The following is a 23,247-nucleotide window of genomic DNA, read 5'->3' as shown; positions in this document are numbered from 1 at the left end:
TCAAAACCTTCCCTAGATGAGTTGTTTCAAATTTACTGAACAGTACAAACTGCAAAACGTAAGACCAAACTGGTATTGGCTATCTCTGCTTGTCAAGTGAATTTTCAGGCATTCTTATTCTGCTTCTTTATTTATCAGTAGTTCAATTGGTTAACAACTGTTGAAGTTTTATAGAACAAATTTCACCATTCACCAGTCTCTTAATCTGTACCCAACATCTTCCATAAACTTTCATATACTCCATCGGTGATCCTCACAGTTCTTCCCATCCACTTTCTTTGTATTATTAATTTTAAAAGGCTCACATGCAGTGTATATCTTACTCTCTCATATATTTCCATTATATTATCTTCTCCATTACTATATCTTGTTCTTTGTCTCCTTATTCATAAGTAAATCTTTATCAAGCTTTAGTAACACTAAATCTTTTATGCTTCCAGTCCATGGAGACAAGTATTTATTTTTAAATTAAACTTTCTTTTTTGTCAATACTTTCAAATTCCTATTGCGTTTTCATTCATATAATTTTTGGATCTAATAAAGTATATTAAAATAAAAGTTATACAGAAAAGCATGTTTTCAAGGTGTTCGCTACTATTTAGAGTTGAGTATTTTTACATACATCAATTAGCTAAATAAACAGAAAAAATTCATCAAATCCAAAGTAATTTCTTTCAGGACAAATCAAGTACAGAAAAAATCAACAGTTTATGAATAAAAAGCTAAATATTGTTTACCATAACACAAAACCAAATCTCACTACCAAAAACTTTATTTTTAAAGCTTCCCTAAATCTTAATTATTGCCTCTACTAATGTATATGTGATAGTGCAGCCCATGTAGGTTCCTGACCTCCTTCACAATACTCTCTCCAATTTTTCCCTTTATCTCCATTTTTTAATCTTCTTTGACATCAGCCATTGTCTTTTGTTGTGCTTCCAGAATTATCAGTCCACATTTTCCTTCCCATTAAATCTGATTCCACTCTTTTTAGATTACCAGTTTCTTGTAATCTCATCTTTTAATCACTAGTATTCCAGGACTAATATCTTGGAATAAATTTGTTTAGATTCAAAATAATTTTTCTGAGTACAGAATGTGATGGTATACTGACAACCATCACTTACAAAATTGAATAAAAATGAGGCAAAGGCTGCCTTTTGAGTTTTTGTATTTAATAAATACAATTTATTTATTTATAATTATTTATTTATAAAATAAATTATAGGTATACTTTACAAACTTGTACATATGTTAAATCCAATAACCATAATGATTGTGGTGATCTGATATGAGATGAAACTGACCCATGCCAGACTTGTTTGAAAAATTAGAAGTAAAGTGGTTTCCTGTTATCTTTTTCACTGAACCAAATATATTACTGGAGTAATATATTATTCCTTTATAATCTCCCTGCTGGAGATTCTACAGTATACCTTTATAACACTGAAATAAAGCAATCTAACTGATTTCACTTCTACCTGAGGTGCTAACAGCCATAGTAAACATGGAGACAATAAACGTAAAGCAAAAAATTCATGTAATCCTTATTGTTGTGAAATAATGCATCATATACATTGGTTCAAATTCAGTAAGAGAACTTATTAAGCAAATATTAATCGAAAAATTCAAGTATTTAAGCACAAAGCAAGAACCGAAAAGTGAATGTTGTCATGTAGATAAAAAAGTATTAAGGCTATTCAGTTTATTTAAATTTGTAATTTGAGTGATTAAATAGATTAACTAGAAAAAAATATATATTACATCAAGCTTACAATGTAAAATGGAATAGTTATGCAAACCAAAACAAACCTTGAAAAAAACACCTTACAGCTGCCCAAAACATTTCTTTATATATTTCTGGATGTGTGATTTCATTCAGTTTACGTCTTTTTTCAACATTTTCAAATATAATATCACCTAGAACCTGCCTATTTAATTCTCCTGACTCATGAAATACTGAATCACCAAAAGCTTCTTTTATCTGATACCAAGCTTTCTTTCCAGGCTCCACAACTGGAAGAAAATATAAAACATCATTGCAAATATCTGTTAAAATAGAATAAACAATCAACTTTAATTACAAACAAAAATACCTGTAGCATGGTGTTTCCTCTGGTATAGTATAATTTAACACCTGAAGAAATGTCAAACAAAACATAAATAGCGCATTATATCAAGGATAAAAATTTAGATACAAAGGTCAACACAAACTGATAAGGATAAGACAATCAGCAACATTGAGCAAGTACTAAATTGCATGAACACACATCTTTCACTGAATAAAAATGTAATTTTACAACATAAAACTAATTACATTAAAAGTGTTCAATTTGTGTAAACATCTTTAATAATGACAATATTATAATGATATGTTTTACTTTATTACTTTCATTTCTTACAAATTAGTAAGATTTCTGAAACAGTATTTTCAAAATGTAGATATGAAAAGTAAAAATAAAATATTTTTTTGAATCTTTTTATGGTTACATGGCTTGTCTCTTGTGTGTGAGGAGTATTTAGAAGTCAACAATTAAATAAACAGAAAATATTCTTATAGAATTCTATTACTTGAGTGACTTTTGTAAATATCTTTAGAATGTATTTTTTTTTTTTTTTAATACAGTCATGAACTGTATTGTGTACTATATCTATCTATGCATTTGGTTAGCATCGGAAGGAGTTTCATTTCCAAAATGAGAAGTCTCTTACCTGCTCTCTTAATCAAATCTCACTATGCCTTAAATTACATCATCATATAAAATGATTTTGATTCAGTTCCTCTTTCAACTTTGTAAATAAGTGAATTATTTGGTGCAAAATCTCAACTGAAACATTCGATTAAAAAATCTGTTACTGTGAGCATAGGTGCTGTTATGCAGTAGGCCTTGCAGTCCATTTTGTAAGGTCTTTAATGTCTTTGGTTTTTGTGGAATCTCACAGTATCATAACATGTTTTTTGTTTAAATGGATGATGACATTTTGAAATTTTTATGGTAAATGTAAAGCACCACTCCAATGACTGCTGCTTAATCTCAGATGCAGGGAGATGACATATCAACACTTCATCTTCATGTTTTAATGAACTCCAAAAAAGATAATCGTGATCCATATAATGGGCAAAAATATTTACACCACATAGCTACTGAATTTTTATGAAAGTTTCATATTTTCAACCAACATAAACACTGTTACAATAAATATACACTCACTAATTACTGATGTTTAGGGTATAAGAAAATAGTCTTTCTGTAATCATTTTATAAAGAACAGTTGTTTCTGATTAATGACAGTGATCAAGACATTTTTATAAATTGTTAAATGCATAACAACATAGATTGTTTATTCAATTTTCTGAATGTTTTATAGATGCTTTCTACTAAATTATTCATATATTACTTTTTCCTGCTTTAAATTCATAACATCATTTTGCTTAGTCAAAACATCTATAAACAGAAACATGTACAGAATGATTCTGGCAGAAGTGTCCTTTCATCCAAAGAAATCAAATGCCTGATATATATATTCACACTAGTTGGTTTTGAAATTATAGAGCTATTTTAAACGAGTATTATAAATACAAAGTTGCTGTAATTGAGACGTGGAAAACTCTTCACATGATGAAGTCCTGCTAGACAAAACAGTAATGCTTTGTTCAAGGTAAAATATAATCTTCTTTGAATTTTTAATTTCAAAATAAACCTCATTCTCTGCAGTATGTGACACACAGCACTAAATAAATTTAGTTAAGAAGGATGGTATGTATCAAATTCCTTATTTTTTTATTTGAGGAAATTTGGGTAGGCAAAGTGGGCAGCATTTAAGGATCATATTAGTGAACATTTTTTAATAGCAACAAAGACATTCCATAAAAATCTGAACTTTTATAGCTTTTATATACAGACTAATAAATAAAAAATTTGTTAGAATTTTCAGAACTGGATTTTTTTTAATGATTAGATTAAGTTCTTGATTGTAACTAATTACACTACAAGCAGCCTTACAGGGATTGAATTCATTTACAGAAAAAGCGTTTTATAAATAATATTACATGCCTCACAAGAAAACAAACAATTCCAATACAAGAATTTGTCCAAAGTGTTTAAAACATTACATTAAATTTTAGTTTAACAGATTTTGATAAAAACTGAGATGGTTCAGGTGAAATTTGTTCATAGTGATCTGGTTCAAAATAAATAATGTATAACAAACCTTTTCAATAACAAAGTATATATAATTGCATAATTTCAAGCAAACTGAAATAGTAGTTTCAATTTATTATAGTGTTAAAAAATCACAAAACTAGAAATAAAAAAAAAACTCAAGCGCAAAAAGACCCAACTTTTCATTTCCAATGCTCTCATTATTTTTTAGTCAGAAATACACTATATACATTTGATTAACCAGCAGACCCTACACAAAAGCATCAAATTTCAACACAATCTCCAGTGACTCAATTCCATAAGTACAAATTAAAAATAGACCACTATACAGTCAACACAATCTAAAATCTTTTTCAGCCTTAAACTGAGGTAACATAAAAATGACTCAACCAATCTTGATCAAATTTTCATACCCATAATTTCAGACTAACTACTACATATATAAACTTCAATGAAATTGATCAAGTAGTTTTGGAGCTTTACAAGCCACAAAATTTATAAATAGGCATATATATATAAGGAAACCCCAATTTAAGTGAATGGTATTTTCATACTCCTCACACCACAAAATGTAAAGAAAATTCATTTCCAACCACAGTCCTACTATGCAACTTAAAGTAATAATGTATTTTTCTTTAAAAAGTTTGTAAAAAAACCAAATTAAAATTTAACAAAATTTGTCACAAATACATAAATCAGTCTTCGATTTCTTAATCACGCTTGGATTACTAGGAAAACTGAAGGAAAAATACATTGAAATTATGACCAGATACCATAAATCATTCATTACAACTTCAATATAAAAATTTATTTAAAAACTATTGAATGTTTTACGTTATCAAAGTTACATTGGGTTAATGTATGCCATCTTCCATTAGTTACAGTCTACTATTCTCAGTAACCCCCAATAATGATCCTTCTGATCACATCTTTTATGTTTTAAGTACCAAAGTATACAAAGTAAGTTTAAGTTTAAGTTTCCTTCAATTTTACAGGAACGTGGTATAATGAGCCCAAAATGTTTAGCTGTGAAATTAATTTGAACATTTTACATAGATTTAACTTTTCTTAATAAAATTACCATTTTTCATTTATATTAATATGATTATAGTAACATCAACACTAGGCTGGCCAATTGGTATAGTGGTCAGCACACTTTTCTTATCATTAGCGACTGGGTTTAACTTCATTCATGGATGTGACATTCTTTTCATCTCTTATCTTATAGATTCTGAAATTTCTATCTTTTAAATTCTACTCATCATAATAAGAATTAATTTGTATTGAGCAACAGGCTGTCATGAATAAAAAGAAATATGTAAATTGCTATACCACTATAGTTAGTTTTAGCTCTTTTTACCCAATACAAATTATCATAAACATATTCTCATATACAAACTTCCAGGCTACTTATGTAGAATTAAAAAATAAAATTTACATTTCACGCTACAGTATTTTCTTAGAAGTTTTTGTAAATCTGAACAATTCAGCAAAATAGTGTTTGAATTATCAAAATACATTTTTTCAATTCATTTTTTATTTATAAAAAATCGCTTAACCGCCGCAATCATTGCTGTAATAAAAAAATAATAAATACAATTAATTTCACTCAGAAGGATCACAAAGGAGATTTTGTTCAGGTCTTAATGGAACAAAACAGAAATTATGAAATGATTCATAAGAATCACTTTTTTATTCAAGGTTAAAATTAACCTTACCTTTTCGCGCAATAACATCAGCATCTATTACAGGAATTCCATAATCTCTAAACATTTCTACAACAGTACTCTTTCCGGTCGCAATACCACCGGTTAAACCTACAATAAACATATTGAAAATATCTTTACCAATAATACGGTTACCATGTATTTGCTAAAACACTAATTACACACTCATTCTCCAGAGCCTGAGCGAACCACTTCTGTAGACTGGTTAACAGCTGATTAGTTCAATTGCAGCTGTTTCCTCTAAACATCCGTAGAACTAAAAGTTAAACATTCGCTTCGAGTGAGTTGATGTGATAGGTTATATATTTTTTTTATGTGTTGTAAGTGATAAGTTAAAGATGACTTCTGCACAAAAATTAGTTTTAAAGTTACCACATCATGAACAACAACAGATTTGCCTCAACCGGCCTCCGTATAGACAAGGCAGGAAATTTACTGCCGTGAAGGTACTTCAGCGACGACTCAGTATCCTATCAAAGTTATTATTTAATTTACGAATAGGAAAATTTGAGTTATTTAAATTATTCTTAAGTGGTTCAGTTTGTTAATAATAATGAGTTTAGTTGATTAACACTTTTTTTCTTTTAGTATGAGTACAGGCCACCTTACAATTAGTATAAGTTGTGTATACTACGTCATAGGCTACATTTGTATTTCATAAGGTTATGAATATTTTGCTCAAAATATTTGTAATCAGATACAGTTTTTAGATATAATAGTAAATATTGATATGTTTATTTGTTAAACATTTTTATTTGGTTAAGAAGGTACATTTTAAGGATGACAGGAGTGAGTGATAGATTCTGTAGAATCCTCTTTTAAAGAAGTACATTTTTGAGATTTTCAGATTCTAATTTCAGTTTATTTTTAAAATTTGTTACAGTATTTTGCCATGAATATAAATTTATTAACATGGTATGATCTAGTATAAATTACTTTTTCTTTATAAATATCTTGGATTATCATCAGACCATGTTTGGACTGCATGATGTTAGACTTCTTTACATGGTTATAGTTCAGAACAAGTTGCAAATTAGTATATTTATTCAAATAAATATACTAATTAATGGATCCAAAAATTTTATTTTCACAAAAATACTTGTATAAGAATGAGTGTGATTCTATTTATTCTTAAATAAAAACAAATGGAACTCTAAATAATCTTGATATCTAGATTGTATCTATTTATTTAATTCATCCAGATACAACTAAATAAATTAGTATTTTTAGTTCAGAGTAAAATTGAGTGAGCTCTTATCACTGCCAAGCATGTTTTACTTCTGTGTTTTTTCTTATTTGATTGTGTATTTCAATTTTCTTAAGTATATAATTGCTATGTTTGTTGAAATCTGTGGTTCATATTTGATTAAAAATTGATTATCAGTAAGTTATGTCTTCTTCACTTTAGTAATTGAAGGCAGTTTTCCACTAAATTACTAAACTGTAAAATTCAAATTTATAACATTGGAAGTTTTGGATTTTCAGTTTAACTGATGCTTGGCCAAATCACACATGTAATCAGGAATTAATTGCTATTTTGTATGAAGTTTATTGTTCACTGCCATGGGTATCAGAATCATTTATTAAAAAAGAGGTTGGTACTTATGCAGTTTGTCCACCCCCAAAAAAAACTTTAGCTGTTATGACAATGCAAAAAATGTCCAAACAATGAAAAATTATTACTGCGCATTAAATTGAAACAGAAAGACCTGATTAACCAAATTTTATTTGGGGTGGAACAAACTGCATAAGTTTCATTTAGTGTAGTATATCTTTATTTTAAATCTATAATTAAAATGTTTTTCATCATCATATGGTGTTCTGCCTGTTGGCAGGTCCCTGGCATCATAGCTGTTTCCATCTGTTTCTGTCCCATGCTTTCTTTTTGTATCATGATAACCTTCAGTATCCTTCATCCCTTCCTCTTCTTTTTTACCTTCAACAGAACCTTTAAGAACTGTATTTATAATTACTTTCCCCTAATTATATGCCTTTCCTCCTTCTGATAGTCGCCAATATCGTTCTTCATTTACTCTTCTTATTATTTCTATGTTACTCTGTACACCTGTTATATCTTGTCCATCCTCCTCTAGACCCGTGTCTCAAAAACCTTGATCTTATCTTTTTTGTTTTTTCCAGCGTCCTTATTTCACTGCTGTACAAAAGTACACTCCAAACAGCATTTTACAAATGCCTTCCTCGGGTTAAGATCCATTTACTGCAGAGTAGATTTTTCTTTCTAAAAAGACTTCCTTTGCTATTTTAATTTTTATCTTATATCTTATTTTTCCTCCAGACTGTTAAGTTAGCACTGTCCCAAGATATCTTTATCTTTTTACTTGTTCAATTTTTCCTTCTGCAGTTACAACATCCACATCTTCCCTTTCTTTCACCTCATAACTTTTATTTTCCCATATTCCTTCACCCCCTACTTCCAATGTTTTCATCATTCCTTGTAATATCTGATTGTCTTTAGCTACAATCAACAAATCTAACACAATTTATATTTCTTCCACCTATGCTTACTCCTTTTTGGCCATCCAATATCCTTTCAACATTTCTTCAACATAAAGGATGAATAGTGTTTGTGATAAACAGCAGCCTTGCTTCACTCCTCTGCCTAATTCTAACCAATTTCTGTAATCTCATTTATTTTCACAGCTGCTTTCTGCTTCATATTCAATTCTCTGATCAGTCTTCTATCCTTCCAATCAACGCTCTTTTTTTCAGAATCTCAAATAACTTTTCCCACTGTACTCTGTCAAATTCCTTTTCCATATCTATACAACACAAGCTCAAAAACATCCTCGTTCAAAATATCTCTCCAATCATTCTGATTAATCTTAAGCTTCTCTTTTTCCTTTTCTAAATCCAAACTGTTCTTTCCCAGCATTGTCCTCCATTTTTTGTAATCAACCTTCAATTTATAACTGTCAACCTTATTTTTTCACCATGTGATATTAAGCTGATAGTTTTATGTTCTTCACATTTTCTGGTTTCAACTTTTTTAGGTATCAATATCTTTATTGTTTTAACAAAATCTTCTGGCCATACTTCAGTATCACAAATAGTATTGCACATTGAGAGTATTTCATCTACTCCTTCACCTTCTAAACATTTAAAGAGTTCTATTGGAAGTCCATCTACTCCTGTTTTTCATGTCTGTAACAGCTTGCGTAATTTCAAATCTCAAAATTGATGAGCTTTTTTTCTCTTCTATAATTTCTTTTTCAACCTCAGCTTTCCGTGTTTCACATTTCCTTCTAACTACATACACGTTCTCTATATACTCTTCCCATCATTTCTTTATCTCATTTTATAAGAAAGATTTCTTCTATCCCATGTGGTGGTTTTACCTTCTTATAATGTCATACTTCATTTACTTTTCTTAATCTTCTAAGTCTGTACATTCTTCTTTTAGCCTCATATGCATTCTTCAGCCTTTATGCGTTTCTCTCTTTAATTCATTATTCGATCTTTGGTAGAATGCTCTATTGTATTCTCCATTATTTTTATATTTTCTTTTTCTTCCATTTTTGAATCATTTCTTGTGTTACCCATCATAGAAACCGATTCCTTCCTCTGCAGCTTTCGTCATAGATGATTTTATCATTGATCACATTTCCTCTGCTGGTTCATTTTCCCTTTTACTTTCAGTAATTGCCTTTGTCATCATTTCACCTATTTTTACTCTCTCTATGCCCTCTAGACCCTCTATATTCTATTTCTTCACCTTCATTGCAGTTTGAATTCTTTTTAATCTTATTTTCATTTCCATTATTAACAGAATATGATCAGTTCCTACCTCGACTCCTGGAAGCCCATTTGCCTTCCTGTATCTATTTTCAATCAAAAATTATCTATCTGAAAGAGCAAGATCAATCTGTTGATCTTGTCTAAGTATATCTTCTTTGTTGATTCGTTAAAAATGAATTCATAATAAACAAATCCTTCTCTTGGCAAAATTCAACCAGCCTGTTTGCTCTTTGATTTCATGTTCCCAGTCCAAACTTGCTCACTGCTTTTCCATCTTCACCTTTTCCCACCACTGTATAATTATTTTACAGCAGTCCTCCATAATTATTTTACAGCAGTCCTGTTTGTTTTATAATAACTCCTTAGTGTTATTGACATCTTTTCAGTATATTTATTCTTATACTCTGATTGTTGGCATGTACACCTAAACTATTACTAGATCTTTTGTCAATACTCTTTTTGTCATTAGAGTAATGGTTAATGGCCTTAACCATTAGAGTAATGGTTAAAGCCATTACTCTATCATCCAGATAAATGACTTTTTCTACTCTTATTGCCACACTATTTTTTACAGCTATTCCTACTCTGTTTTTTCCTCTTTCAATTCCTGAGTAATATAAGGTAACTTCGCAATTTCTCACCTTTTCTCTTCCCCACCCATCTAACCTCACATATTCCTTCTATATCCATTTTATATATTTTTATCTTTCGTCAAGTTTTCCAACTTACTTGACGGCATTAATGTCACATTTCATTTACCTATTCTCAGTGCTTTATTTTTTTTATAACACCTGCTATTTACCCTGGAGATCCAAATGGGAAGTCATTTTATCTTTGGAATATTTAACAAAAGAAGACATCACCTTGGTGCCTGTCTAGGAAAAAGTAATATAATGTTATTTGATTGCCTTTTGTATCCTAATGCTGTTGACTTCCTATAGAAGTTTCTTCCACCTTTGGGGGCGATTTCTTGCCTTCAAGGCATTAGTGTCTCAAACCCCCGTTGTTCATCCAGTCTCTGAAGAGGCCGTTGGCACTTGTAGGGGAAGAGCTCCTTATCCTGGGAGCTGTTTGGTCCCTTTACTCATTAGTCGCTTGTAAATACCAACCAATTTTAATATATACAATCGTTGCCCTCTCACTCCCACGTGGAAATGAATTTCAGGATTTTCTCTTCATGAAATCTAAGACCTAATTGGCATTTCTTGGATTCTCTAGTACTTTTAGAGGAATGTTTTTTTTTTTTAGACATGTCATTTGACTAGTCTGGTATTAATCTCCATTCCTTTATGTTCTGCCCGAATATTTTAAAGTTAGAATAATTACTACATCCTCAGCTGTTTATTGTATTAATTAATTTGTTGTCTTTCTCTACAGTTTTTAACTATACACTCATGTCTATCACCAATTAACTTTTCGCTTGTTTTAATATATGACCCATCAGTTTAGTTCAACTCTTTACAATCCATTTTATATTTTATCAAATTTCTAATTTCAAATTCTCTTACATCATTACATTTCAATGCCTGTATTACTTCCCTTTCTACTTTCTTGTTCTCCATATTTCACAATCATAAATATTCATAAAATTATTTGGCGGAGTGCTACATTTCATACAAATTTTTCTAATCTTTATATCTATAGATATATTAGACACTAGAATACTTCTGTTTTGTATGAAAGCTCTCCTTGCTTGAGTCCGTTTTCTGACTATTTTTGATATGTGCGTTATTTCATTTTACCTTAGTATTACTAACTAAATAGCCAAAATTCCATAATTTGTGGTATAGGTGTTTTCCTCTAGGTGTAGGTGTAGGTGTGTTCACCTCCAAAGTTGAATTGAGATTTATATATAAAGACATTTGTAATAATTTTATAAAATTTATTTTCCTTATCATAGTAGTTATTCTTGTAATGGATATTGGTGGATGACAGATGAGTCATGTTTAGGTTTATACAGTCAATGATGAATCACAACATTTGCTAGTGTTTGGAGTCCCTCAGATAAAGCTTAAAGATGATCTTCACAGGTTGGCCAGTAAATTTGGAATTATTAAATCTTTGACAGTTATCGACAATTATCCAAAGGAAGATGATTATAAATTCACTGATGTTTACCATTTACATTATAGAAGGATACAAGCTGCTAGGTAAGTGTTACTTGTAATGTTAATTACAGATCTGATCTGTACATTTTTTATATTTCTTCTTAAGCAATGTTATGTGCTAAAATTCCCAAACAAGAATTCTTCTACCTTCCTTTTGATTGAGTTATTCACGTTTTTAACTCCTGAAGTAATTACCCTCTCTACTTTTTATGCAAATCTGCTAGAATTTTTGTTCTTCAGAACTTTTGATTCAGGATATTGGTCATTTCTGCTCATTAATTCTCCATTATTTAATCATTCAACATAAAAAAAATCTGTCTTTCAACATACTTTTCAATTAGTGGATTAACAAAAGTCCTTTTCAATTAGTGGATTAACAAAAGATCACGTGAGAAAGTAGACTGTAAAAAAAAATTGTTTTAAGTGTTACCAGACCGATAGATTAATTTGTTACTTGCAAATGGTATATTTACAGTATTCATCATTTTCTAATTTAGTGTCCATCAGCTTTCCCTCCAAATCAAAAAAAATTGCATGGTCTTTTTTCTAATAGCTTTATCTTTTCATTACTTCTTGACCATAGAATTTCAATTTTTTAAAACATTGAATGTTCTTTTTTTGTTTTTTATATCCTTTACAAATAATTAAGTAATATGAGAATTATAAATGCAAATAAAATGATACAATATGCAATATTCTGACACTCCCTCAATTTAAATTTCATTAAATTAATTTTACTTTGATTTTGAAAAAGATAAATGTTACATATTGTAACATTTTTCTAAAAAAATCAGAAATTTACATTGTACAAAGTTTTAGTTAATATTCTATTTACATATTTTAACTTGATTAATCTTTTAGAGATAAGATCCTTAATAAAATGAAATTTAGTATCTATATGCCTGGTGCATGTACTGCTGCTCTCAAAACTTTCACACAGTTGTGTCTTTTTTTAATATTGCTTTTAGTGCTGTATCTTATCAATTTTTTTGACATCTTCACCTTTATTTCCAACACTTCACCTATACCTTCCTTTTTCAAAACAAGATCTATTCAAAATTTCCAGCTTGTCAAATTTTTTGCAGTGAGGATGGAAAATTGTATAGATGAGTGGCCATTTTTTGGTTATGTGTGTTTTGTGCAAAAATAATGCTTTCATGTAACTTTTATACTACAATAACTCTGACCCCATAATCTGGGAAACAATTAAGTTATACAAGCATTATTTGGGTGAATAAAATTGTACAAATGTGTAATATTCTGATAAACCTTTGATAATATAGTTTTTATTTTAGTTTCATAGCCATGTCACATTTTTGAAATGTTAATTTTTTTACTTTGTTAGATCAATTTAAAAACACTTTATTCACATCACCTTGAATGTGTTTTTTCATTCAATAAAAATTGAAACACAAATCTTTAGTTGTAGAGTAACTTATACATTTTTTTTTAAGAGCCTCAGGACAGTTCTTAAAATGTTTACTTTTTCAACTGCGATGCAAATAGTTAAGCTACATTTGTAATGAATGACTTCATGTAACTTTTTCTATTGTTTCATATTTTTATGGTTATCCTGAATGAGGATAATTTTTGGCTCTGTGGTTTGATGATTGGCTCACGTACTGGCTGGCTGGTTAGCATATTGTCTTTTAGCATTTCATCTTCCTCACAGAAATACAAGCAAAAAAATAACAGACATTTTTGAAAGATTTTTATCACCTAATAATTTGAGCCTAGCCTAAAGCCCCATTATGATTGCTGTTTTCCTTTTTTTAAAGAATATGTAATGAATTTTTCCAAGCTGATATAAAAGGCTCTACACCCAAATTGGTTGCTAGCAAAAAATCCTTATTTTCATTACTACAACAAAAATCACAGACTGCACCAACAACTTGACACAAATAGAACCATGTTAAATTAAGAAAATATTACTCAGTAATTTTCACTGATATTTTCTATTGTCAATACTTTGTTACAGCATATTACAAACCCTTCTTATTGAATCTATTGTGCATTTACTGCAAAGTCTGGAGTTTAAAATTTACTTGATTCATTGAATTGTGTATAAGTATCCATAAAATACATATATTTTAGCCAAATTAGTAATATTTTTAAGAATCACTAAGGTGTATTAGTAAAAATTTGGTAAATTTTAATTCACTCAGAATCAATGCTGTTTTTTGTGAAATTACGTTTAGTTTCTACTTATTTACACTGGTAATAGAAAAGACATAAAATTTCTAGCGTCGTTTCTATAGATGTAGTGGCTAAGTTAAGAGTTAATTTATAATTACTGGTGTAATTGTTAAGTTGCTAAAGGAAAAATGTTGAGACTGAAAAATTCAGGTAAAGAAGTTATTCTCTTCTATTGGTATTATTTAATTAATTCTAGAAACAAATATTGTTGTCCTCATGTATTTGCCCAACATAACCAACATGTTTTGCCTAATTGATAGAAGTTAATTTGTGATGGTTTTCATTAAACAAGAAATTGTTGTAACATATTCATATGTACTATATAGGTCAGTTGCATGAAAAAAGAAATTGTACACTTGTTCTTTGCCTCAGGCACAAAGCTTGTTTATGTTTGTGTTACCACAAATGTACTTTAGACATATTAAATTCAGAATTCCATTATGTTTTAAGTCAATGAGAAATGTTATTATAAAATTCCGTTTGTATTATCTTGTCTGCATTCATATATTCATGTTTATTTAGAATTGAGAATACTTGGAAATTTTGGGTTTGAATTCATGTCATGCTTGGTTTTTCACACAAAATTTATTTTCATTTAATCATATATATATATAAATATTATAATTAAGAGAATCACCCTATTACTAAGTAGATAAAGTACAAATTCCATTTTCTTAGGACAAAAGTGAGTTGACTTCTTTTGATTTTGAAAAATACTTCTTTCACTGTTGGTTTATGAATATAAAACGAAGTAATTCAACTTGATTTAGTGCAAAGAAGATTTGCTCTCAGTTGTTATGTATAAATAAATTAAAGGTCTAGAAAATTCCTTGTGATTCTCTTTATGAAGCTACCTACAGTTTTATAATCTTGTTGCAGGCCAGTTTCATTAAATTTGAGATTTTCTGTTAGGTATATGTCATTTTAGAACAGATTAACAAAAAATGAAGTTATTATTATGTATTATAGCTATTCATTCATAGTTGTACTTTAACAGACTGTAATTTTTTATTCTGAGATACCTAAATTGCAAACTCTGTAATTATAGGAAAAAGAAATCGCTTTTGTTTTATTGTGGAAGTAATGAAAAGCACCTGTTGGTTCCAGCTATACTCTAAGGTGACTGTATATTTAAAATCCACTTTTCTAAAATAGGTTTATAATTATTTCTTTAATATTGCTGGTTTAATTGATTTTAAATGTCTAGGTTTGCTAAACGACAACTGGATGAAAGATGTTTCTTTGGTAGTGTTCTTCATGCGTGTTATGCACCAGAATTGGAAACACTTGCAGAGACACGTATTAAGCTGATACAGCGAAGGCGGGAGATTGCTGCAAGAATTAGAATGCACAAAAATGCTGATACAGATATTAAGAAAACTAGGTAACTGCCTCATACTGTGTGTTTACTTTTATTATTAAATATACAGAGTGTCTCATGAAGAAACTTTCAGGACATGTTCTACTGGTGAAAATAATCAAAAGTTCAGACAAAAAAAAATTTGGAAAAAAGCTTTGTTTTTGAGTAGGAAAGCAAAAGATTTCGCCTGGATTTCAGCTCTTTTAATAAAAAGAAAGCATACTGTAATGTTTGGGACCCAAATTAAGGAGTAAAGTTTCGTTTATTTTTCGTGCTTCAATAAAAATCAATTTTTTTAAAAGTTTTTATATAATTTTTACTAGCTGTTTTGACACTAATTTGCTGAGAATTAAATTCTCTTCAAGTTTTGTTACATCTTCCACATTTATTAGACATTTAATAAAGCTCTTGCACTACAAACCTAAAAAAATTTGTTTTTAGACACTAAATTTTGTGTTTTACAGATATCTTAAAAACACTACTGGAGAAACCGTTCTGGGACATGTTTATCCTATTTCCCAGCTCAAATTACATAAGGAACCACCAACTTTACTCCTTCATTTGAGTCCCAAAAAGTATAGTGGGCTTCTTTTTAATAGAAGAACAAAATCTGGGCAAACTCTTCTGTAACTTTACAAAGCTTTTTATTTCCAGACCTATTTTTATATGAACGTTTTTCATTATTTTCGCCAGTAGAGTATGTCCTGAAAGTTTCTCCATTTCATCATGGGACACTGTGTATATATATATATATATATATATATATATATATATATATATTTTTTTTTTGTCCAACAATTTATATAAATTTGATATGATTTTTTTTTTTAATTTCAAATTTTACTTGGTTTCAAACCAAGATACTTGGTTTTGTCAATTTATATACATTTCATACAAGGCAGATCAGATAAGCACTGTCTTCATATGTTTGTAATGTGTGATCAAATAACTATGGCCAAACTTATTTTAATTTTTATGAAACTTTAATGAAGGATAATGACCTTACTATTTTACTACTAGATTTTTGTTATTTACTAATTCCAAATTTATTAAAAATAAAGACACATGTCAAAAGTTTAAGCCCAAGAACTTTTATTTATTACTTTCAGGGAGAATATAGCTAAAACAGCTGTGTTAAAGGGGAAAGTATGCTGATCATGTCAAAAATGTGGTATCAGGTTTTTTTGCAAATCTGTTTTTGGGTCCAACTAGTTTATCTAAACCAAAAAAAAAAGGTGTTTATTAACTATGTATGTATGAGTAGTAAGGGTGATGATTTGGAGTAACTACCTTAATTTTCTCTTAAAAAATAATTTTGACTTTGAATTCTCTTAACATAATTTCTACTTTAATTCCATTTTAAAATAATTTTGAATTTAGAGTTCACATCTTTTTCTTTCTACTTTGAACACTTAAAATAATTTCCACATGATCTTTTAAAATAATTTTAATGAACCACAGTCCATTAAAATCCTGTACTTCATCGCCATAACCATAACATACATATTCAGTTTTAGTTAGATATCATTATATTGAAAGTTAAACTGTCTATAATATTCTGTGACTGTATTCAGTCCACCGATCAGCATCCAAAACAACTCTTTATCACTACCAATCTGTATGTTATATTTAATTCCACGAACTTGCATGGTAAAGTTATTGATAACATTAATATTTTTTACCAAATCCGTTTCTTTTTTTTTTTTTCCAATTGGATCATTTAAGGATCATGTTGCACAGCTTTAGATTTCTTTCTTCTGTTCCAATATAGTTTCATTCTTTCTCTGGGTTTTTCTCTTTTCTCTTTACTCGATTTTAATTTTTGGCTTTTCTGGAAATTTAGACTCATTTATTACTTTTCTAAATGTATAGTAGATGTGTGTTTCTTTTATTTTACAAAAGAAAATTTTTAGAAAAGAATAGATGAGAGCAGGTTGTTAACCAATACCCCAAAGCATCAACTCAACTACTCTGTGACAGAGACATTACTCATCAGAATCACACTTTGCGCTCTATAGCTGTGAATCTTAATTTAAACAGCTGCAGTTCTGTACAATCACACAACTGTACAACTCTGCCACCAAAATACAGGAGTGAGCTACGGTACTAATTGTTCGAGCGAAGGAAATCTGAGGGAAAGGAAGAAGACTTTTGGGGAACGACCTCTAGATAACCTCGTGCTTTTAGACCAGCAACAACACCCATTATCATATAGCTGCGGCCACTCGCTATAAGATGTAAGTGATCTGTTAACATTGAACATGTCCTCAATAAAAAAAACAAGTTGTGCATAAGCATAACTAATAGTAGTAAAAGAATTCTCATTATATACTTATTGTTTTATAAAAATGGTAACTGAGAAGTTTTGATTGAAATGTAATTAAATTTAATAGTATGTATTTAAATTAATATATTTCAAAAAATATATTAAAATATTCAAAAAGATTTTTGACTACATCTTTTGACTAAAAATAATTTAATTTTTCAATGAATAGTTTAATAAATAAAAAATAATAATTTAATGAATGAATAAATTGCATACATACTGTGTTTAATAGTTCAAGACTAACAGCAGAGCATTATGTACACATTTTCCTGTTTCACTATCTCTTTTTGTATGCTTATTACAAAACTATGTATCATTTTTAATTCTTACACTGCATCTAATCTTTTCTAAACCTTTTTTAAACGTAATCTTTTAAACTAATCTTTTTTTCTAATCTTCTTTAAACCTAATCTTTTTCAAATCTAATCTTCTTTAACTAATCTTTTAACCTTTAGTCTTTTTAAAACCTTCTAATCTTTTTTAAACCTTTTAAAAACATATAATTACATCTTCAAATTACATTATCATGCTTTCTTTTTTGATAACATGGGAAACTACATGCTCGATAACTTAAAGATTCTCCACATTCAAAGATTCGTTTTTGTCTTTATTTGACTTGCAAATATTTTTAATCATCTCTTCCATTTTATCATTATTATACAAGGTCTATAAATAAAGTAATGAGACTGGTTCAGAAAAACTTGGGTTTATTTACAATCCAATTATGCAAGGACTCACCTTCAAAATACCGTGGGAAGCCACACAACGCTTTTAACGGTTTTCCCACTCTTCATAGCAGTGTTGGAACTCAGCATATCCTTCAGATGGTCGGTTACATTTTTTAAAATGTTTTCTAGTGTTCCAAAATAGTGTCCTTTGACGTGTTTTATTAGTCAGGAACAGGAAAAAGTCGCAGGAACTGAAATCAGGTGAATAAGGTGGTTGAGAAACTTACAGGAATGTTTTTCTTTGCCAAAAACTCATTAATTGAGAGTGCAGTATGACAAAGTGCATTGTCATGATGTAGCATCCAGTTGTCTTTGATGGCTGGGTGGTTAAGAGGCTCTAGGAGGCTCCCTACTGTACTGTATGAAAATTACATTGAACTGCAGTTTCTGACTGGAAATCAGGAAACTAGAACATACAGTGAGCATATTCCCCACTGGTAAATATATCCATTTTTAACAACACTAGTCACAGCGCTGTGGCTGAATTTGGTACTAATGAACTGCATGAGTCAAAACTTGATGTTTTGCTAAGAAATGAGACCCCAACTGAATCTGTAAGTATGTAAATAAATTTTTATATGATTTTAAAGTTGTGAAGTCCTTTTTAAAACACCTGGTATTCTGGCTAGATCACCTGCTCTGCTAGTCTTCTATTCTGCATCCTCATTAAATATCAGATTTTTTTAGAATTTTCACGTACCTTATTCTTTTTCACTCTTTTGCTCTTAAGAGCATATTTTCTGTAATTGGCACAAGAATTTTTAACAAAATTACAAAAGATTTAATAAGCTTTTCTTTTCACTTAAAAAAAAAAAAAAATATTATTAGAGCATTTTATATAGTCACTGTTTTGTCATTTGTTGTAATCTTAATTGATTCTAAATATTTTAACTGTTAACACAACAAGATTTTTAATTCCCTACTTCAGTGTAGTAATGTTAATCTTGTGAACTGTGAGTTAACCCAACTGAAACCGTTATCGATGTAGTAAATCTTGAGCCAAACTTCTCTGCTTCTTTTTCTTTTATTTTTTTTTTACTCATTATTATTATAAAAAAAAAAAATGAAAGGTTTAAGGGCTAATTTTATAAAATTGGATGTGGTCTTCAATCAATTCCTTCCTTATAACACAAAGTATTGTTGATACTTATGCTGAATATCAGAGGAAATGCATTGCTATAATCGAAAGATGACCATCCTTGAAATTTTGTGTCTATATTTTCAGACACCAAGACCTAATGTATATTACTAGTGTACCAGAATCTTGAATAAAAATGTTCGCATTAATGTTTGTGTTATACATACATCCTTCAGTGATATTTATTTTGCTTATACCTTGGGAATGATATAACCTACAATCAACAAATTTTGTTTAACAGCCTTTATATTATAGCTATACATATAAGCTCTATGCAAGTGGAGGAAACTTCAGCTACATCATTCCTACTTGTTTATTTTTATTATTTAGCTTATCTTATTTGCTTATAGGTTAAAGAAATTATTTTGATGATGTTATTTTACTGAACTTTAATAATAGATTCTTAATTTTAGCACTTGTTTTATTTATTGACTGATGTTTGTTGTGGAATAAATATGTGTATTGTTTAAATGAATTATTTATTAATATCTAATCATAGAACTCCGCAGAGAAGCAGAAAACATCCAGCTTTACCATTAACTGAAGAGAGATTTTCACAGTGTGGAAATTTTTCCAATCCTCCAGGGAGCTCTTCAATAATAGGTGCTAGTGGAAGTCAAGAATTTAATGCTTCGATAAAACCTTCATCTTCGCTGCTTCAGGTAAATATAAATTAATTATTTTAATATACACTGTAAATTTAAAAAATAAAAATATATGCAATGTTAGATGTTGAAAAAATGTATTTCTTCTACAACAGTTATAAGATATTTTCTGTTAACATGAACACATTAATGTCTTATAGACAAAGGTAGAAGGAGAATAACACTGTATCTCTATATAACATGTTTATAATTACTAAGGATACCATTCCCCATTTATTATATGAGGGATGATCAGAAAGTAAGTTACATACACCCCCTCTATGAAACAAACATATAGCTATAAGACAATTTTTTTTTATTGAACCAAAAACTACATATTTTTATCTATTTTTTGACATAATCACAAGTTTTTCTAAACACTTCATATCTCGTGACAAGTTTTTCAATTCCACTCTCAAAACTTTTGTCCAATTTCCTTCAGCCATTTAAGGATGTCTTCTGTTCATCATCCTTAGCGAAATGCTGCCCTCCCAGGTCTCACATGAGAGGACCAAACAGGTGGTAGTCACAGGGTGCTAGGTCAGGGCTATAAGGTGGATGAGCCATACTTCCCACTCAAATTTTTGCAGCAACTCCTTTGTCACATGAGGAGTAGCATTGTTGTGAAGGAAAATGACGTCATCACTCAATCTTCCAGGTCTTTGATCTTTAATGGCTTAGCAATTTTTTTAAAGTCTCACAGTCAGATTCAGCATTGATTGTTGTTCCTCGAGGCATAAATTCAGTGTAAACAACTCCCTCAGAATCGAAAAAGACTGTCAGCATAATCTTTCAAACATGTGGGGATGTTTTCAATTTATTTGGCTGTGGTGAATTTTTGTCTCTCCATTCATGTGATGCTTGTTTAGTCTCAGGAGTGTTATGAAGCACCCAGTTCTCATCTCCTGTGATGGTTTTCTTTTTCAAAAACTGTGGACCAGTCCTGGAATAACGTTGAAGAAAAGAAAGAGCAGACGCAAAACGTTGATGTTTGTGATTATCGGTCAACAGATGTGGCACCTATCATGCACACATCTTACAGTAACCAAGCTGATTGTGAATAATCGCTAACACACTACCATAACTGATGTTAAGTTCATTTGCAATCTCTCTAATTTTAATGCGCCGGTTACTCAAGATAATTTCATTCACGTGTTCCGCATTACCCGCTGTATTTGCAGTGAAGGATGCCCAGCACACACGCAGTTCATCACTCACATCTGTTCTTCCATTTCTGAACATTTGGCACCATTTTGTGATCTTGGAATGTGACATTCCATTCTCACCATATATCTCGACAATTGTAATTTTTTGCCCACAAAAATTGGATTATTGAACATACTTCTATGCAGGACAAAACTTCTAGAGGACATGCCACATTGACAATGTGGCATACCATCCTAATAGAACTACTGCAGCAGAGTTCAGTGACCAACATTTTCAGCCCCAGCCAAAATGTATAGAAGGTGTAAGTAAAAATGTAGGTGGTATTGAAGCTCCATCATTCAGTAATGGTATTGTTAGTCCCTGCCAACCTTCTGATGATCAAATAAAAACACTCTGCTTTATACCTAGACAGATTGTGTGTTCAGTTACTAAAGTGACAAAATCAAAAAAAAAGGATTGTATTTCATAATAAAAGATAACACACATACTGAATGTTGTACAGAATTGCTGCTGTGGGAGCATGAAGACACCACAGTCTTTGATTGCAGTATTTCAACCCAACCATCCTAATATAACTACTGCAGCAGAGTTCAGTGACCAACATTTTCAGCCCCAGCCAAAATGTATAGGTGTAAGTAAAAATGTAGGTGGTATTGAAGCTCCATCATTCAGTAATGGTATTGTTAGTCCCTGCCAACTTTCTGATGATCAAATAAAAACACTCTGCTTTATACCTAGACAGATTGTGTGTTCAGTTACTAAAGTGACAAAATAAAAAAAAAAGGATTGTATTTCATAATAAAAGATAACACACATACTGAATGTTGTACAGAATTGCTGCTGTGGGAGCATGAAGACACCACAGTCAGTGCTGCCACCGCAATGCATTAATATATCCCTTTTAGTTCAAGAACATGGCAAGGGTGTAACTTATTTTTTGATTCACCTCTCGTAATTGGGTTTTAAAAAAGTATTTATTTTTTAGATTCATGAAACGATGCTAAAGAAAATCCATTTCATTATAAGGAAACTTATATATTCAGGAGTACAACATGAATATGGTATTGATTAATTTGGTAATTAAATTATCTAATGCATAAAATACTTTGCAATTTGATTACAATTAAGTAGTACTGTAATAATTATGAAGGTAATAGTAATAAAATTATTAAGCAAACTGTAAATACTGTAAGCAAACTGTTAGCTTCTGGGTTCCAAATTATAAAAATGTGTATTATATTATTGTTTATTTTAAACTGGACAAATAAATTCTTATAGTTTTCATGATTGCAGATCATATTTTCCTTATAACTATGACTATTAAGCAAGACTAGTGTCTGTGTTCAAGTCAGTAATCAGTCTTGAAAGCATTGCCACTTGTAAATTTATACCTGTTTTGTGATTATTTTTACTGAGTTCCAATTTTAATAATCTTACTGCTTAATAAAAATTTATGTTGTGACTTTTGTGTATGAACTTAAATGTTTGACAGCTAACAAACATAAATAGTTGGTCATTTTTTATTTTCTTGAAAGCGCTAAATATTTGTTATTTAAATTAGGTTAATTAATTTGATTTGTTTTAATTTATATTTATTCTAATAATATCAGTATTTTCTGTTTTTTTATTTAGATATCAAATGAGACATATGGACAGATTGCAGTATTTCAACCCAACCATCCTAATATAACTACTGCAGCAGAGTTCAGTGACCAACATTTTCAGCCCCAGCCAAAATGTATAGAAGGTGTAAGTAAAAATGTAGGTGGTATTGAAGCTCCATCATTCAGTAATGGTATTGTTAGTCCCTGCCAACTTTCTGATGATCAAATAAAAACACTCTGCTTTATACCTAGACAGATTGTGTGTTCAGTTACTAAAGTGACAAAATCAAAAAAAAGGATTGTATTTCATAATAAAAGATAAATTTTAAA

General features: G+C 29.9%; 2 protein-coding genes across 5 annotated transcripts in view; one reads left to right on the top strand and one right to left on the bottom strand.

The window, feature by feature from the left end:
* The window catches only part of Dpck (Dephospho-CoA kinase), a 10,896-nt gene extending 4,880 nt beyond the window's left edge, over positions 1–6,016 (bottom strand). Inside the window, exons 1-2 of the mRNA XM_075357093.1 lie at positions 5,882–6,016; positions 1,813–2,016 (exon numbers count right to left, since the gene is read on the bottom strand). Of these exons, the coding sequence (XP_075213208.1) occupies positions 1,813–2,016; positions 5,882–5,993 (316 nt within the window). The 5' untranslated portion in view covers positions 5,994–6,016. The remainder of the gene's footprint in view (positions 1–1,812; positions 2,017–5,881) is intronic.
* The window catches only part of LOC142319611 (uncharacterized), a 27,654-nt gene extending 4,407 nt beyond the window's left edge, over positions 1–23,247 (top strand). For 2 of the 4 annotated variants that reach the window (XM_075357091.1, XM_075357090.1), the window contains exons 2-6: positions 2,008–2,290; positions 11,597–11,796; positions 15,158–15,334; positions 20,002–20,164; positions 22,946–23,247. In XM_075357091.1, the coding sequence (XP_075213206.1) occupies positions 2,261–2,290; positions 11,597–11,796; positions 15,158–15,334; positions 20,002–20,164; positions 22,946–23,239 (864 nt within the window). In that variant the 5' untranslated portion in view covers positions 2,008–2,260 and the 3' untranslated portion in view covers positions 23,240–23,247. Of the gene's footprint in view, positions 1–2,007; positions 2,291–6,203; positions 6,337–11,596; positions 11,797–15,157; positions 15,335–20,001; positions 20,165–22,945 lie in introns of those variants that run through there. The other 2 variants (XM_075357089.1, XM_075357092.1) reach the window with 2 other exon arrangements.

This window comes from Lycorma delicatula, chromosome 2, assembly GCF_047948215.1.
Source record: "Lycorma delicatula isolate Av1 chromosome 2, ASM4794821v1, whole genome shotgun sequence".
NCBI lineage: Eukaryota > Metazoa > Arthropoda > Insecta > Hemiptera > Fulgoridae > Lycorma > Lycorma delicatula.
This window is presented reverse-complemented; position numbering and strand designations above follow the sequence as displayed.